The 17,941-nt window shown below is 41.6% G+C and overlaps 1 protein-coding gene across 1 annotated transcript; it reads left to right on the top strand.

The window, feature by feature from the left end:
* The first annotated feature begins 78 nt into the window (after positions 1 to 78).
* LOC115104124 (ras-related protein Rab-5C-like) lies at positions 79 to 17,590 on the top strand. The gene is made up of 6 exons (XM_029625352.2): positions 79 to 232; positions 12,482 to 12,846; positions 14,402 to 14,553; positions 14,715 to 14,837; positions 15,073 to 15,166; positions 16,081 to 17,590. The coding sequence occupies exons 2-6, from the start codon at positions 12,681 to 12,683 to the stop codon at positions 16,203 to 16,205; spliced, it is 660 nt and encodes a 219-aa protein (XP_029481212.1). The 5' UTR covers positions 79 to 232; positions 12,482 to 12,680; the 3' UTR covers positions 16,206 to 17,590.
* Positions 17,591 to 17,941: the final 351 nt, after the last annotated feature.

Genomic DNA, 17,941 nt, shown 5'->3' with positions numbered 1-17,941 from the left:
ATTTAGTAGACTACAGCTCCCAGGTTCCCAACGACACAATCAGAGGGAGGCCACACCTTCAGGAAGTGGGAGGATCCCGGAAAAAATGCTCTAAGCAGAAGTGAAGGCCGGGGCCTATGTGTTGAGCAGTCGTAGTGAGCTGTGATAGAGAGAAAAGTCGTCAAAGTCGAAATTGTGGAAAGTGAGAGTATACGAAGAAAAGGGAACGCATGTTTGACCTTTGCCTTTAACGGTAAGCTGTAAACTATACTATTTTGGTTCAGATTTCCACTGTCAGATTTTGCTCAAGCAACCAGCCAGTAAACTAACGTTAGCTAGCTACCTAGCCAGAGATACGTCGCTAGCTAACGACTGTCAGATTGATATGTTAAATGGGATAGATTACTAGTCCAGATAGCTAATGAGGTAACTAGTTAGCAAACAATAAAAAGCTTTGTTCATAATTTGACCAAATAGTTATTTATCTTTAGATGTTTGGTTTACCCCGTCTTTTCTTTGTGATGTCATCATAAACTTAGCCAAGTTAGTTAGCGTTAGCTAGCTTTCGTCAGTGTCGTCCTATTTTGTTTTTACTGGCAGTAACGTTCATTTACAGTAGACAATTTTTGTCGTTGTCTGCTCAGCTAACTAGCTACTCAACTTCAGCTCTTATTGACATAACAATTTTTAAAAATTATGGCTTTAAAAAGCTAGCTAGTTACTGTGACTTGTTGGGCTAGCTAGCTAAATTACAGAAATGTCGTGTTCGATTTGGTATTTGTATTTCATACCTAGTTAGCCTTAAACTGACAGCTAACTAACTATATAGCGAGTCGATTTTCCTTTTGTTCCAATCAATTTGATCAACCTTTCATATGTTGATTTCAAGCTTTCAACAGAGTATCTTAGCTCATTGCCATTGGTGTCAGCTGTGATGACCGATAGTATGAGGAAGTTTGAAACCCACCAACTTAATAGCTATTTATGGTTTCTGCCTGGTAATGAAAACGAATTACATTCCATCTGCAGAAACCCACATGTCACCAAGTATTTTACGTTAATTGTTATCTTGCCACTGATGATAATCGTTTACTTGGCTAGGTCTCAAAGCATATTTTGCATAATTGGAGTTCAAAGTCCATGGCTGTCTCTAATTAGGCTCATCATTTTGAATGCCATCAATGCTGCGTAACAGTTTTGGTCTGTACTTGGTGTGTCAATGGTGGTACAGGTAGGTCAGTTGTCTGATGTAGCCCTCATCGTGTGAGTCTGTCTGTCATGTTACTTTTGTATGAATCCATGCCTCCTTTTCTCTGGTGGAATGTGGTGTCCCTCATACCTTACTGTGTCTCATCAGTCCTGTACCCTTGTTCACTCCTTCACCTTTACTGCAGGTCATCTATGGCAGGGGGGTGGGCACGGGTGTCCCCCAGAACTCAGTTTGGCTTTCTACTTACTCCTGAAAGTTGTAATAGTAGAATGTACAAGGTGCAACTATGGAATTGGGTAGTGCGTTGTCCGGTTTCCTCGTAATGTCAGTCATTGCATATCTTAGTGCAGAGTTTCCCAAACCCTGGGTGCACGTTTTTGCCTTTGCACTATACAGCTGATTTCAAATAACCAACTTGTCTTGAGATGTACCTTTTGTTACGTAAGGCATTTGTTAAATGGGGTGAGAAGGAGACTGAAGTGCCACATTAATGTAAGCTCTAGTGTAATTGAGTTTCTATCAGGAGTGAGACACTAAGACTTTGGGCAAGCAGAGTCAACCTCTGTATCATTCAAGACCGTTTCTTTGTGAGAAGCTGTTAAAGTTCACATTTTAGACATTGTTATGTAAATGCAGGCTGAAAAGTGGACTGGGCTTGTGTCTTTTGGGTAAACACCAGGGTAAATCCTCATTGGAAACTCATTGGTGTGTTATGGCTTAATAACAGGACTAGAGAATGGATTTTTAATAACTTGCCTAAGCTGCTGCCATGTTATGGTGTGGACCTTGTCCTTAAGAGAGTGGTGACACATTTTGACACATGCAAACATTATATAAAAGGCAATATTACTAGGTGGCATAAAATGGTTTTGATTTGGTGTTGTATGGCTAGTTAAGAAAGTTTCTCTGATATTTCCAAATATTCCTGGCAGAATGGTGAGTAAAATAACACATCTGCGTGAGACCCAACCCTTTTCAATGTTTAATCCCAAGTAAGCCTAATTGGTATGCGTTAGTGTGGTCAGAAAGGTTGTAATGCATTGGAGTCAATGGAGGAATGAATGAATCGGGTGTGTAGGAGGAGAAGCATGCCCATTCACAACGGGTCATTCTGATTACTCCTCAAAAGACTGAAGATATCCTGTAGGTGAGACTTTTTTTTTCTATTACCCGAGCTGAAGAGTTCTATGTGCAGAGTGAGTTACTGGTCAGTTTGCTACCAGACTTGTTTGAGACTTACAAGATCAGTGTATGGCCCCTATTGATTAAACTACAACCATTTTGGCCTAAACAAATGGGAAATTATTTATTTAAATTTGAGTCATTAATTATTAAGTGTGTGCTTCCTTGCAGCCAGATGAGACACCCATTAACCCCACCCTGACCCTTTATCTCTGCAGCCGAGCCCCTGTCTGGGGTTCTTATCTCTCCCACTAGCCCCATGCTCAAACTGAAGGCTTATGTAAAAACAGATGCTTTTTATCTCACTTAGGGTTGCAAAGCTACCGGTAATTTAAAACCGTCACCTGAATCTTTGGTCATTTTTGGTCATAGATTACCTGGTAAATTTGGTAATTTATACTTTAATTATACATATTAGTATTCATTTAAAAAAATATATTAAAAAATCTGTGTCCATATTGTCCACAGGATTCTAGTAGATGGACCATATGGTTCAATAGACACTTTTGTTTAGGAATTTTCACGTCTTAATCAACAATGGCTTTATTTTCAATTAACTCTGAAATTGTTGTCTTTTTCCACAACTTGTTGGCTATATTTCCCTTTAACGTGGTAGGCCAAAATGATCAGAGTAGAATTGTATTGCACAGGCTTTTGCTTGGCTGTCATGTTTCACACACAGAGGGAGCCAGAAAAAGAAGGAAATTATTTCCCCCTTGCCTGCCCCCATTTGCTAGTGATGTGTATCCTGTTTGCATTCCCAGAGATTTAGGCTGTGTTTAGACAGGCAGCCCAGTTCTGATATTTTTTTCACCCATTGGTCTTTTGACCAATCACATCAGATCTTTTCACATCAGATCATTTTTAGAGCTGATCTGATTGGTCAAAATACCAATGAGTGGGGAAGAAAATAAAGGAATTTGGACTGCCTGTCTATACTCAGCCTTAGTCACCATTCCTTTCCTCTTCCAATTGACCCATCCCTTAGTCATTAGGCTATAGTTTCTCTTGCATACATATTGAAATTGTCCGCTGTGCTACTCGATTGGGGTGTCTCGCTTTCTCTTCTGTCGCTGGGTTTATCCTCCCTGACGGTTTCCCATGCAGGCCCAACCCTTTTATACTTTAGATGAAAGCCAAGCTAATACCGGGATGCAGACTGGTATGGCTGCTGCTAGCTCCACCCTCCCTCACTTTTACATCTAATTCCTCTGGTCCCTCCGGCCTTGGAGTTCAGAGAACCTGTTGTCATGTCACCTTATTCCTAGGTAACTGGTTAAATTAATTCTGCCTGCCTGACAGCTTGTTGCACCACCATGGCATTGATGACGAATGCACATTGACACGGTCACACGCTGACACATCTGTAGATAATGGCTGTGCCAGGAAATGGGCTAGCTGATGTTTCAACTGGAGTCTAGGAGTCGGAGTCTGTTTGAATTAGAGGTTGACCGATTATGATTTTTCAACGCCGATTTATTGGAGGCCCAAAAAAGCCGATACCGATTAATCGGCCAATTTAAAAAATAATGTTTTATTTATTTGTAATAATGACAATTACAACAATACTGAATGAACACTTATTTGAACGTAATATAATACATCAATAAAAATCAATTTAACCTCAAATAAATAATGAAACATTTTCATTTTGATTTAAATAATGCAAAAACAAATGGTTTGAGGTAAAAGTGCAATATGTGCCATGTAAAAAAGCTAACATTTGAGTTCCTTGTTAAGAACATGAGAACATAGGAAAGTTGGTGGTTCCTTTTAACATGAGACTTCAATATTCCAAGGTAAGAGGTATTAGGTTGTAGTTAATATAGTATTTATAGGACTATTTATCTCTATACCATTTGTATTTCATATACCTTTGACTATTGGATGTTCTTATAGGCACCATAGTATTGCCAGTGTAACAGTATAGCTTCCGTCCCTCTTCTCGCCCCTACCTGGGCTCAAACCAGGAACACATCGACAACAGCCACACTCGAAGCAGCATTACCCATCGCTCCACAAAAGCAGCGAACCTTGCAGAGCAAGGGGAATAAATACTCCAAGTCTCAGAGCAAGTGACGTTTGAAACACTATTAGCGCACACCCAGCTAACTAGCTAGCCATTTCACATCGGTTACACCAGCCATTAGGCGGATAGGCTTGAAGTCATAAACAGCGCTGTGCTTGCGAAGTGCTGTTTATGTGCTGTTTGACTGAATGCTTACGAGCCTGCTGCTGCCTACCACCGCTCAGTCAGACTGCTCTATCAAATCATAGACTTAATTATGACATAATAACACACAGAAATACAAGCCTTTGGTCATTAATATGGTTGAATCCGGAAACTATCATTTCGAAAACAAAACGTTTATTATTTCAGTGAAATACGGAACTGTTCTGTATTTTATCTAACGGGTGGCATCCCTAAGTCTAAATATTCTTGTTACATTGCACAACCTTTAATGTTACAATTACGTAAAATTCTGGCAAATTAGTTCACAATGAGCCAGGCTGCCCAAACTGTTGCATATACCCTGACTCTGCGTGCAGTGAACGCAAGAGAAGTGACACAATTTCACCTGGTTAATATTGCCTGCTAACCTGGATTTCTTAGCTAAATATGGAAAAATATTGATTTTAAGAAAGGCATTTGTGTTTATGGTTAGGTACAGTCGTCCAACGATTGTGCTTTTTTTTCTCGCAAATGCACTTTTGTTAAATCATCCCCCAGCGTTGCATCGATTATATGCAAAGCAGGACACGCTAGATAAACTAGTAATATCATCAACCATGTGTAGTTAACTAGTGACTATGATTGATTGTTTTTTATAAGATAGGTTTAATGCTAGCTAACAACTTACCTTGGCTTCTACTGCATTTGCGTAACAGGCAGTCTCCTTGAGGAGTGCAATGAGAGAGAGGCAGGTGGTTATAGCATTGGACTAGTTAACTGTAAGGCAAGATTGGATCCCCTGAGCTGACAAGGTGAAAATCTTTCGATCTGCCCCCGAACAAGGCAGTTAACCCACCATTCCTAGGCCATCATTGTAAATAAGAATGTGTTCTTAACTGACTTGCCTAGTTAAATAAAGGTATAAAAATACATTTAACAAATCGGCGCCCAAAAATACCAATTTCCGATTGTTATGAAAACTTGAAATCGGCCCTAATAATCGGTCGACCTCTAGTTTGAATTGTCCTTTGGGAACACAGCTCATAGGCCTATGGTGGTGTGTATTGTTAGCAGTGCTTACAATAGGTTGCCTAGTGGTTAGAGCGTTGGACTAGTAACCGAAAGGTTGCAAGATCAAATCCCCGAGCTGACAAGGTAAAAATAAATCTGTCGCTCTGCCCCTGAACAAGGTAGTTAACCCACTGTTCCTAGGCCGTCATTGAAAATAAGAATTTGTTATTAACTGACTTGCCTAGTTAAATAAAGGTCAAATAAATAAATATTCTAATCTGTTGTTTTATTCTACCCAGTCCAGTAGCATCCGTTACTCTTTCTGATCATCACCCATTTCACCCCTTGCTGATTACCATGAACAGCACTGGCCTAGGAGTTGTACGTAGCCTGATTCCAGATCTGTTTGTGTTTTTGCCTAATCCAATGTCATTGACAAGCCTTTCAGCAATGTTTGGTATGACAATTCCATAACGAGTTGACAAGAGAGCAGAAACTAACCGGCACCCAGGCTAAGTTGTACCTGACAGCAGAGCACAGTGGGACTGTGAGCTGTGACTGAAGCATACCTTTAGGCTAGTTGTGGTCAATAATGGGGTTGGCTGTGAGGGCTCTGAGGTTAAGAGTTGGGCCGGGACGATACCAGGATATGTTTTCAATGTCAAAAATGAAAACACGAAGCAGTTTTAACTCTTTGGTCCTTCAAAACCTCCTGCATTTAAAATATTGTGTGCTATAGCTTGGAAAATAAACGTGACTCTGGATGACAATATAAAATGTTTGTTTCCAACATTATGGCTATTTTCCTCAAGTTAAATCCACTTTGTTTTGATTCGTTGCCACGATACTAACGAGTATTGCAATAGTGGTAGGGTCCCGGCCCTAGTTAAGAGTAGTGTGGGGAATAGCAGATGGGGTTCATGGCGAAATATGAGAGTGGGTACTTCAAATGTTAGCCAACTTAAGGCCAGTTGGGTGGACCAGTCATCGTGTGTGTGGTGTGTGTAAAATGTTTGGGATGTCAAGTATAAGAGGAAACCCACAAGTTGATGGTAAATAGAAAGTGAAGTTACTGAGAATTTCCCCCTCTCCCACACTCTTTTCCAGACTTACTAACATTCTGACAAAACTGACCATGTTGAATAACATGAATGTGTACATTTTGTTATTCAATAATTTAATCCAAAGTGCTTGCGTGCGTAAACGTGCGTCTGCGTAGCCAGGCGCTAATAGAACTTGGTTCTATTTTAGACTCTTTAAAATCCACAGAAGAAAATAATTTGACTAACAACAAACTAGGTTTCCCTTTTTTTTTTTTTTCATAAATAAATCTGTGGATTAATTGTCAGAGTAGAGAACACATCATTTTCCATGACTCCAAATGGGTCAAAGATCCAGCAAAACAAAAAAGGGCCATGTGTATTTCAGGTAAAATAACAACCCACCGTTTATCTTCCAGGACCAATTACCTAGCAACAGCAAGCTAGCTAGCTAAATGTCCATTCATGTTGCATGTGTTTTTACCTGACCCCAAATTAAAATAGCTGGTTTTGGTATTTGAACCTGCATGATGGGATAGACAAAACCAACATGCACACGAGGAGTCGGTTTGTCCATCATGAACGTGGCTTCTTCATTTGCTCTATCTGTGCATGCGTTGTCTTGTATAGAGTTAAAATCTACCCCATGCATGCGAGTGAGAAACTGTTGCATCATGAGGGCAATGCATGCAATATCTGTATGTAGTTAATTGTGTGTGTGTGTGTTGCTACCAGTTCTCAGTGGCTGTCTTTTACTAAGTGCTTGGATATCAAGCTAGCAGCAAAGCCCACGGGAGGCTGTATGAATATTTCACCGTCTCTCCCTACCTTTCTCTCTCCATCCCTCTCGCCTACTCTCTCTTTGACCCAGCCTCTCTCCCCTTCATCTCTCTGACCCACTTCAGTGTGTGGAGGTCTCCAGAGCCCATTAAAGATGCCAGCAGAGAGCTGCTTAGAAGCAGGATGCTGCTCTGAGTGACTATCAGAACAGGAGTGTGTGAGTGTTGGGCCAGCCACTGCAGCCCTCTAGCAATCAGTCAATCATATTACCAAGGATCATTTGTATTTTTTATTTTATTTAACTAGGCAAGTCAGTTAATGATGCTCTAACCTGGCCAAACCCGGACGACGCTGGGCCAATTGTGTGCCGTCCTGTTCACTATACTGTTCAATAACCATATCCTAAACTCTTAGGCCTAAATCTACTGTTTTGGTTTATGATGGTGGATTGAACACGGGCTTTTGATGCTGCTCAGATTTTCAGTTATTTGTCCTCAGTGTTTATATTATATTGAGTGTTAACATCAGTGTTACTGACACTAATATACAATATGGCCTCACAAATGACTAGCCTAGGTTAAATGTTCTTTCACTCTTATCCTGTTTGTTTCTGAAGCCCTTTATCTCAGGCTGGGAATCACCCCAGCCTCCCTCCCCTCTTCTCCCAGTCCTTGGCTATGGAGCCTTGTCCTGGGGCAGTGAGGCATGCTGACCTCTTCATTTCCATAGTGTGTGTAGTAGACTATCAGGGTTGGAGAGCAGTCACACCTGTTGTTTTGCCTTAGAATGGTAGGCATACTGGTAAGGGTAAACGCGTTGTGTAAAAAGTGCCTCAAAACGTTTGACAGAAGTGACCTGTTTAGGCTAGCTTTGCTTTAATCTTTTTTGATAACTGACTTGCCTAGTTAAATAAAAGGTTAAGAACAAATTCTTATTTACAATGACGGCCTACTCCGGGCCAAACCCGGACGACACTGGACCAATTGTGCGCCGCCTTATGGGACTCCTAATCACGGCCGGATGTGATGCAGCCTGGATTCGAACAAGGAACTGCAGTGACGCGTCTTTCGCACTGAGATGCAGTTCCTTAGACCGCTGCGCCACTCGGGAGCTTAATTAGAAGAAATACCAGGATGTTTCTATGTTCTTCTCAGAAACACAAGGACATTGGGCTTAGTTCCACAGTTTTGGTCTATGTTGGCTTTGTTACAACTTCCTCTCGTTTGCACCTCGGCTTCATTATATTAGCACGTACATGTTGACCCAATGAACATGCAGCTGTTTCTCTCCACACTCACTGTGGTGCGTCTAGAATCCCTCGGATGGTGTGTATGTGGCAGTAGTCTAGGCCTTTGGTGTGCTACCTTGCTGTACTGTCTGCTCTGTGCTGGGCTGACCCTCTCAGTGTGTGGTACCAGTGTGTGGTACCAACACAATGTGATCTTCTGTCACATGCAGAAGATTAGGGCCTTGCCTGGCCTGGGAAAGACTGAGCGCCAACAGCAACCCTACTCTGGCTGGCCTACCCTCTCTCGCTCTCTCGCTCCTTAACCAGGACCCTATAAAATCCATGTTGAGGACGGAATCCAGAAAATAAAACAGAATTCAACAATATTCCCAAAAATTAATTGGAATTTATTAGAAAATGTATTAAATTGCCCAAGTTAATCATAAGACATGAACTAAATGCATCGGTGATTTTGTATTTTCCTGCAACTTTCTGAAACTGTGTGTGTGTCCACTTTGTATGGCCGTGTAGCGAAGATGCTAATGAGAAGTCTGCTGGTAGAGATGGCTTCCCCAAAAACATTGTCAATTAAATGTTATCTACAAAGTAGCCAATGCCTACATGGGAGAATGATTTCATGATTATTTTATCAATCCAGTGCAGAGTATACAAAACAAATGGCCAATCACATGAGCACTAGAGAAACGTTGCTAACCAAATAAGTCTCTTGCTGGTGCACACTTGCATTTAAAAAATGTCGATGTCTTTAAGCATTGTTGTGCAATTTAAAACGTACAATTTTTGTTACATTTTTTAATAGTAATAAAAAGAGACTGCAAAACGGAAACCTGTTTTTAAAAAATGAAGAAAACGAGAGTTGTGGGGGAAAATCAACTGAATATGCCATGGGACCCTCATTGATTTAGTCTTGTTTGAGTCACTCAGATGGTGTAAGAACACGACATAAGCGATGGCAAAATGTGTAGAACTGTAGAAAATTTGCTTTAAAATGGCAATTTATTATCACCCCCATGACTGTGTAGACTTCCAGAAAACTGTACACCCCCCAGATATTACTCTCCCCCTCTAGTCAAGTGTGTTCTTTCAATCTGCACTCACTGTTGAAAGACAGGCCTATAGTATAAACATATACACTGTAGTGTCATGTAGACCTATTTTGTGACGTTATTGTGATGTTTCACACTTAATTATGGATTTTAGCATTGTAGGCTAACCTAGGCTGGTTGTCCTAACAGTTAATGGTTTAGTGTAACGGGCCAACTGTCTGTCTGTCTGTGCTACTCTGTCCTTCTGCAATGTTCACTTCCTGCTTTGATATTCATTCTGTGTCCTGTCCCTTTCACCAAGCAGAAGCTGACTGACCGTGTAAAGTAGCACTATGGAAGGTGTGTTTTTTCGTTCTTACTGTAGTCATATTCCACAGTCAATGTAAAGAACAACACTTGGACTCTGAGTACACTGGCCCAACCATAAGATGACAATCTGCACATCATCCTGTGACTAACGTGGACCTATCGACGTTAAGATGGATGTGTGCAGGCCCAAGTTGGATTGTACACAGAAACAGGAGTCCTTGGGGCAAGCAGCTCAGACTATCAGTTCCTGTTCTTTTTTTACTGTGGTCCTCAGCTCTGTGGTCTCTGAGAACACACACACACACACACACACACACACGTTGCATTGGGTTGGGTGTGAACACAGTTGAACTCCGCTTTAGGCTAATGTGTCTAGACAGAGGTCTAGACACATCAAGCATCATGATTGTGAATGTTCATGGTTAATTGTGTTCGTACTCATCATGACCCAATCTGCATATCTAAATTTAGCTTTAGACAGGACCACAGGACATTTCCTTCACTGCTGTGTTTGACTGTTGAGTCTGAAGTAAATATAATTGAGAGAATAGGACAGGGCTTTTCTCCCTGTCCAGCCCCATTCAACCAGACGTCCAGACCACAATGTGGGTTTCCAGTAGGCCAATCAGAAAATAACCTTCATTTAAACATTTGGACTGTTTTCTTGTCAAACCATGGCGTTCAGAAGCACTGAGATGTTCCTTGACCAATAGTGTTTATCAGAACATTATTGATTTACAACACTGAACTGGAGCAATTAGTCTGCTAGACATTCATTTGAGGCATTTCTGGGATTTAATGAGTAAGTGATGCACATAGGGTCCATTTTTAAAGGTTTGTTTGAACCTGAATAATAAGCCCAGTCAAAGGTTAAGATACAAAGGACTCACAACACTGGAACATGAAAGTAGATTGGTTTATACCAGACACTTACGGGAGTAGCTAACTTGGAAAGATTTTGTTTTTAATTTATTTTGAAACATTTATTTAACCTTTTTATTTAACTAGGCAAGTCAAATGATTATTTACAATGACTGCCTACCCCGGCCAAACCCTAACGACGCTGGGCCAATTGTGCGCCGACCTATGGGACTCCCAATTACGGCCGGTTGTGATACAGCCTGGAATTTGTAAATGTCTTGAATCAATAAATATTCAACCCTTTTGTTATGGCAAACCTAAATAAGTTCTGGAGTAAACATTTGTTTAATAAGTCACAAGTCGCATGGATTCACTCTGGGTGCAATAATAGTGTTTAACATGATTTTTGAATGACTACCTCATCTCTGTACCCCACACACACAATTATCTGTAAGGTCCCTTTCCAATGCTTTGCAAAGAAGGGAACCTATTGGTAGATGGGTAAAAAAGAAGAAAGTAATTGACTATCCCTTTGAGCATGGTGAAGTTATTAATTACACTTTGAATGGTGTATCAATACACCCAGTCACTACTAAAATACAGGCGACCTTCCTAACTCAGTTGCCGGAGAGGAAGGAAACCACTCTGGGATTTCACCATGAGGCCAATGGTAACTTTAAAACAGAGTATTTAATGGCTGTGATGGGAGACAACTGAAGATGGCTCAAAAACATTGTAGTTACTCCACAATACTAACGTAATTGACAGAGTGAATAGACTGAAGCCTTTAAAGAGTAAAAAATATTCCAAATCGTACATCCTGTTTGCAACAAGACACTAAAGTAACACTGCAAAAAATGTGGCAAAGCATTTACTTTTTATTCTGAATACAAAATGTTATGTTTGGGGCAAATCCAATACAAGACAGAGTACCACACTCCATATTTTCAAGCATAGTGGAGGCTACATCATGTTATGGGTATGCTTGTAATTGTTAAGATCCTCCAGTCCTTTCAGGATAAAAAATAAACAAAATGGAGCTAAGCACAGGCAAAATCCTAGACGGAAACCTGGTTGTCTGCTGACCCTAGGAGATAAATTCATCTTTCAGCAGGACAATAACCTAAAACACAAGTCCAAATCTACACTGGAGTTGCTTACCAAGAAGACAGTGAATGTTCTTGAGTGGCCGAGTTAGTTTTGACTTAAATCTACTTGAAAATATATGGCAAGACACTTTAAAAATGGCTGTAGCTTGAAGAATTTTGAAAAAGAATAATGGGCAAATGTTGCACAACCAGGTGTGGAAACCTCAGCGAGTAAGACTCACTGCTTTAATCACTGCCAAAGGTGCTTCTACACAGTATTGACTCAGTGGTGTGAATACTTATGTAAATGATTTCATTATTTGATTTTCAATCAATTAGCAACATTTCTAAGCATGTTTTCACTTTGTCATTATGGGGTATTGTGTGTAGATGGTTGAAAACAGAAACTATTTAATCCATGTTGAATTCAGGCTGTAGTACAACAAAAAAGGGGTATAAATACTTTCTGAAGGCACTCAACTTTAGTAAACTATTCCTGTCACACTGGCTGCCTACTAGTGATATTATTACTCAGTCGGGTTCTTTCTTCCAGCTCCCACAGGTGAAGTCCCCTCTTCCTCCGGCCCCCTCACTGCCTGGCCTAGACTCGCCTGACCCGGCTTAGCCCACCCTCACCTGGCCCTGTCTCGGCTCCAGTCCCTGCTCAGCTTCAGAGCCCCAGTCCTCCGCCCAAGGCAGCCTCATCCTCCACCAAGAGCCTCTTACCCCGGTGAAGCTCTCTGCTCGGCAGCATGGCAGGTCGAGGAGGACCAGCACGGACCAACGGCGCGGCGGCCAGCAACAAGATCTGCCAGTTCAAGCTGGTGCTGCTGGGAGAGTCAGCGGTGGGCAAGTCCAGCTTGGTGCTGCGCTTCGTCAAGGGCCAGTTCCACGAGTACCAGGAGAGCACCATCGGAGGTGAGTAGGCACGCCGTTGGCATTGGGATTGTCATTCTTCTGACTGTGTCTTAGTCATGCTTAGTGTTTTGTGTTGCTTTACAGCTGTCCTTGTGTTGAGTCAGTATCATGTTATAAAGATCAAATAGAATGTGTAGTGGACTGAAGGGAGACCACTTTGAATGCCTTGGTAACCGGGGCTATGTTCCTGCTAGCTAGCAGCCCTTACCCTGGCTGTTGTCAAGGCCAGGTCAGGAGTAGACCTTGAGCTACAGAACCAGATCTTTCTTGGCAGCTGATCACCTGACTCTTGCATGAGCAGCCAAGCCTCTGACTGACACTTTTAAATAGGCCACAAGGAGTGGAAGGTCCTTACTCCCGGCCACAGAAAGCCTTATAGAGAATGTTCAAACCAAAACTGAAAATAGGTAAGTGTGAGAAAGAGGTACTTGTCATCTGCCTAATAAGGTATGTATTGACTTGCTAGTCGGAGTGGAGCAGCGAGAAGGGGGTCTCTCCCTGTGGGCTCTTAAAACAGGAAGGAAGTCGGTCAACAATGGGATTTCCTGTCCTGGAACTGCTCTAATATCTACCCATCTGGAAGCCAATACTTGATGGCTCAAGTTTCTGGTTTTAACATTCAAAGAATTCCACTGCAAAAGTTGGATAATGACTCATGAGTAACTATTTATTTTCAGATTCACCTAGAGTTTCAAACCTACACACGGGTGTGGGAATTTCCATGATGTTTTAGTGGTTTACTAGCTAGATTGCTTTCTTCATGATTTATGCATTACCCTTCTTATAAATAAATAAATAAATAAATAAATTAGAGTCGCATCATGAAGCCACAGCAGGGTGAGGCTGGAGAGGCAGGATGCTTTGTGCTTACACTAGCCAAAGCCTTAGGACGAGTCAGCATTTTAAAAACATTTTAAAACCTGTTGTCAGCTGTCTGGTCAAAGGTCACCGAGCTTTTAGTATGGAGCAGGCTTCCTCTATGAGTGCTGCTGTACATTTCCCTCAGCCATGTGACACAACGGGCTGAATTAGCATTCTCTTTGTGTTCCATGGATTAGCCAATAGACAGCCACATGTTTTGTTCTCCGTCACTTTTTGTTTTTACTCTCACTACATTTCTCGCAGAGTAACCTTTTACCCGGTGCTTAGTGCTCTGCGATTCGATCTTGTTTATTTACATAATTGTCCCTTCCTCCTCTCTCTAACGTTGGAAGGCTCCCAATTCTCCTCAGCGCTGGCTTTGTAGCTTCACGAGTTCTCATTAAGCCACTGTTCACGTTTCCTCTTAACTGTCTCGTGGCCTTGGCTGTTATGTTTGCCTTGTGCTAGTTTAACTCGGCCCTGTCAAATAGTGTCCTAGGGGGTATAGTTGTCCCTATCTGAGGAAGAAAATAGAATACCTGTCCTGTGCAGATACTGAGTATTACTCCACTGTGAGGAAATGCACAGGCAAAGTAAAATGTACACTTATCTTCTATGTGTAGGGCATTTTCAGACTTCAAAATAAAAATAGACCCTGAAACTAAGTCTATGATTTGTCTCTACACCCATCCAGCTGCCTTCCTCACACAGACTGTCTGCTTGGATGACACAACAGTTAAGTTTGAGATCTGGGACACTGCAGGGCAGGAACGGTATCACAGCCTGGCCCCTATGTACTACAGAGGAGCGCAGGCTGCCATCGTGGTCTATGACATCACCAACACAGTGAGTGACAGCTCTCGTAACTCGCACTTCTGTAGATGTATAAATAGAGCTCTTGTGTGTGAAAGAAACATCCATTGTGTAATCTGCCGTTGTCATGTATTTCATCAAATCACAAATGTTTTTATGATGTTAAGAATGTTTTTTGTTTTTTTCCTGTGCAGGATACATTCACACGTGCAAAGAACTGGGTGAAGGAGCTCCAACGACAAGCCAGCCCTAATATCGTTATTGCACTGGCAGGGAACAAAGCTGACCTGGCCAACAAAAGAGCTGTGGACTTCCAGGTACTGAGGAACTCCTAACAATTAGATGCTGCTAGTCCCACTGGACTATTAGTGGAACATGTCAATGATAAGTTTGTTTAAACAGGAGAATGTCCTAGAAATGTCATTTTTATAGTTTCTGTTGATATTCAAGAATGCTCATGAACTCTCAAAGCGTATGGGTTATTACTGATTGTGTCGACATGTTTGTGATGGAGCTCTAAAGATCTCTGTCCTCCCTTTGTTTTGTGTGTAGGAAGCACAAGCGTACTCAGATGACAACAGTTTGCTCTTCATGGAGACTTCAGCCAAGACGGCCATGAACGTCAATGAGATATTTATGGCCATAGGTACGTGTACCACAACGTTATATGTGCATTTATAAAACTGGGTGATTCAAGCCCTGAATCCTGATTGGCTGACAGCTGTGGTATATCAGACCGTATACCACAGGTATGACGAAACATTTATTTTTACTGCTCTGATTACATTGGTAACCAGTTTATAATGGCAATAAGGCGCCTTAGGGGTTTGTGGTATATGGCCAATATACCACGGCTGAGCGCTGTATCCAGGCACTTCGTGATGCATTGTGCCTAAGAAAAGCACTTAGCTGTGGTATATTGGCCATATACCACAACCCCTGGTGCCTTATTGCTTAATTAGAAACACTTTCCTAATTTTTAGTTGCACCCATCCTTTTGCCCTCAGAACAGCCTCAATTCATTGGGGGCATTGACTCTACAAGGTGTCGAAAGCGTTTCACAGGGATGCTGGTCCATGTTGACTCCAATGCTTTCCACAGTTGTGTCAAGTTGGCTGGATGTCCTTTGGGTGGTGGACCATTGTTGATACACACGGGAAACTGTTGAGCATGAAAAACCCAGCAGCGTTGCAGTTCTTTACACAAACCGGTGCGCCTGGCACCTACTACCATACTCCGTTCAAAGGAACTTAAATCTTTTGTCTTCCCCATTCACCCTCTGAATGGCACATACACAATCCATGTCAACTGTCTCAAGGCTTAAAGATCCTTCTTTAACCTGTCTCTCCTTCATCTACACTGATTTGAAGAGGATTTAACAATTGACATCAATAAGGGATCCTAGCTTTCACCTGGATTCACCTGGTCAGTCTGGATAGAGCAGGTGTTCAAAATGTTTTGTATACTCGGTGTACATTTCTTCCCAGAACAAATGAAATATGTAGAAACCATAAAGGCTTCCTACTCACTGTTTTTTTTCTTTCTGTCCTTCTCCTGTAGCCAAGAAGCTTCCTAAGAACGAGCCAGCGGGTGGAGCCGGTGGCCGGGCCGGTGGTCGGGCAGGAGTGGACCTGCAGGAAGCCGCCCCACAGGCTGGTGGAAGCAAGTGCTGTGGTGGGAACTAACCAACTGGACCGACACACCAACCAACCTGCAGTATCAACCAACTGATTAGACCAGCTGACAAACACATCCCACGGTCAAACCAACTGACGGTCTGACCAACCACCATGCACCGATCAACTGATAAGCAAACCAGCTCACAGGCCAATCAGCTGTCAACACACAACTCCAAGGTTCTAATGATCAGACAAATGACACAATTATGACCAACATGACGACCTACAACTGTTTTAACTTGCCCGAGGACATAACAACCCATTATCTCCAACCAACCAAACGATGGACATCTGACATCACCCAGGCAAAAAACAACAACCCACTTAGGGAGGGAAAAAAGATCAATCCTTATCAATCGCACTTAACAGAGCACTGTTCTTTTTTTGTTTCACTGTATTTCTGTAAGAAGAAAATCAAACGCAACTGGGAGGAATAATGAACAGGCTCTTTGGCCCTCTCCTGTCTCTCTCTCGCTCTCATCATCTTTCTTTACCATAATGCTACAGTATTTCAACGTATGTCTTCTGTCACTTCTAACCCTATTTTAGTTTGGGGGTGGGTGAATGTAGCAATTCTCATGATTTCATTTTTCCCGATCGTCACCCTTGGGCAAGAGAAGGAGAGGTGTTCAACCCCCAAAAAAGGAGTTAGGAGAACAGTTGTTTCCTTCCAGATATAGCAGTTGTGTAGATGAACTGAACTATTACATTGTTATTATTATTGTTGACTTGTTTTTGGCACACGTTAAACAGTATGATTTCAAAGACTAGACCGCCTAAGGTTTTCCAATCATTAATCTATGATATCCAACCATATGCATAGTGCATTAACATCAGTCACCAATAAGTCATTTTTTTTAGCATTAATGTAATGTTTTTGAATCATTCATATACAATGACGAAAAGGATAAAGCAAGATTTGTTTTCCTGACCAAAATCACAATTGTGTATTGAAAACATGTTGCTATTATTTGTATAATTATTTTCTTCAAACATGTAACCAATCAGTAGTTACTGTCAATACAATACCTTCCCAATCTCAACATGATGCTTTGTCATCCTCAATTATTTTTGTCATGTGAAGATGTATTTTTTATTTTGTGTACAACTCTTTAGTTTTCTGAAGAGTCTCTGGTATTGGATGCACTGCTTCTTTCACCTCTTGTGATTTCAGACGTTCTCTTCAGTTTCTTTCACTTTTGATTTTCACTTTTTTTTCCTTTTTTTTTTTCCTATCGGGGCGGGATTCCTCTGACCAGTCCGCGTCTGTTATGACATCAACGACTAGCACAACCGTACCTGCAGCTGTCACTGCTGTGAGATGGGGGCCAGGGGGGAAAACAAAGCAAAACAACAAATTGTCATTTTACCAATAAATAAGGGGGAAGGTATCTCATTGTCTGCCTGTCTTCTCATTTGTTGTATGACAATGGGTATTTGAGTAGATTTTTTTCACTGTTAGATTTCACCTAACAGCTATTCGTATCTCTACCAACATGTTGAGCGTATAGTAGTTTCCAGTCATTCCAACCTTTGTTCTCTAATTCTCGATCTTGCTTAAGATCTGCTCAATAGATCAAGATTTGCTCAAAAGAAGCCAGCTGAGCTCAATGAGTCTAACACTGGTCTGACTGAATTCCTCACATTCCTGCTCCCCCCCCCATCCCATCCCAGTGGATTTAGTTGGACAAAACCCCTTTGCTCTCTCTGACTTAACAGTAATAGTTGGGGCAGATTCTATT

Source organism: Oncorhynchus nerka, linkage group LG21 (assembly GCF_034236695.1).
Source record: "Oncorhynchus nerka isolate Pitt River linkage group LG21, Oner_Uvic_2.0, whole genome shotgun sequence".
NCBI lineage: Eukaryota > Metazoa > Chordata > Actinopteri > Salmoniformes > Salmonidae > Oncorhynchus > Oncorhynchus nerka.
Note: the sequence above shows the minus strand (reverse complement) of the source record. Positions and strands in the feature narration are given on the sequence as shown.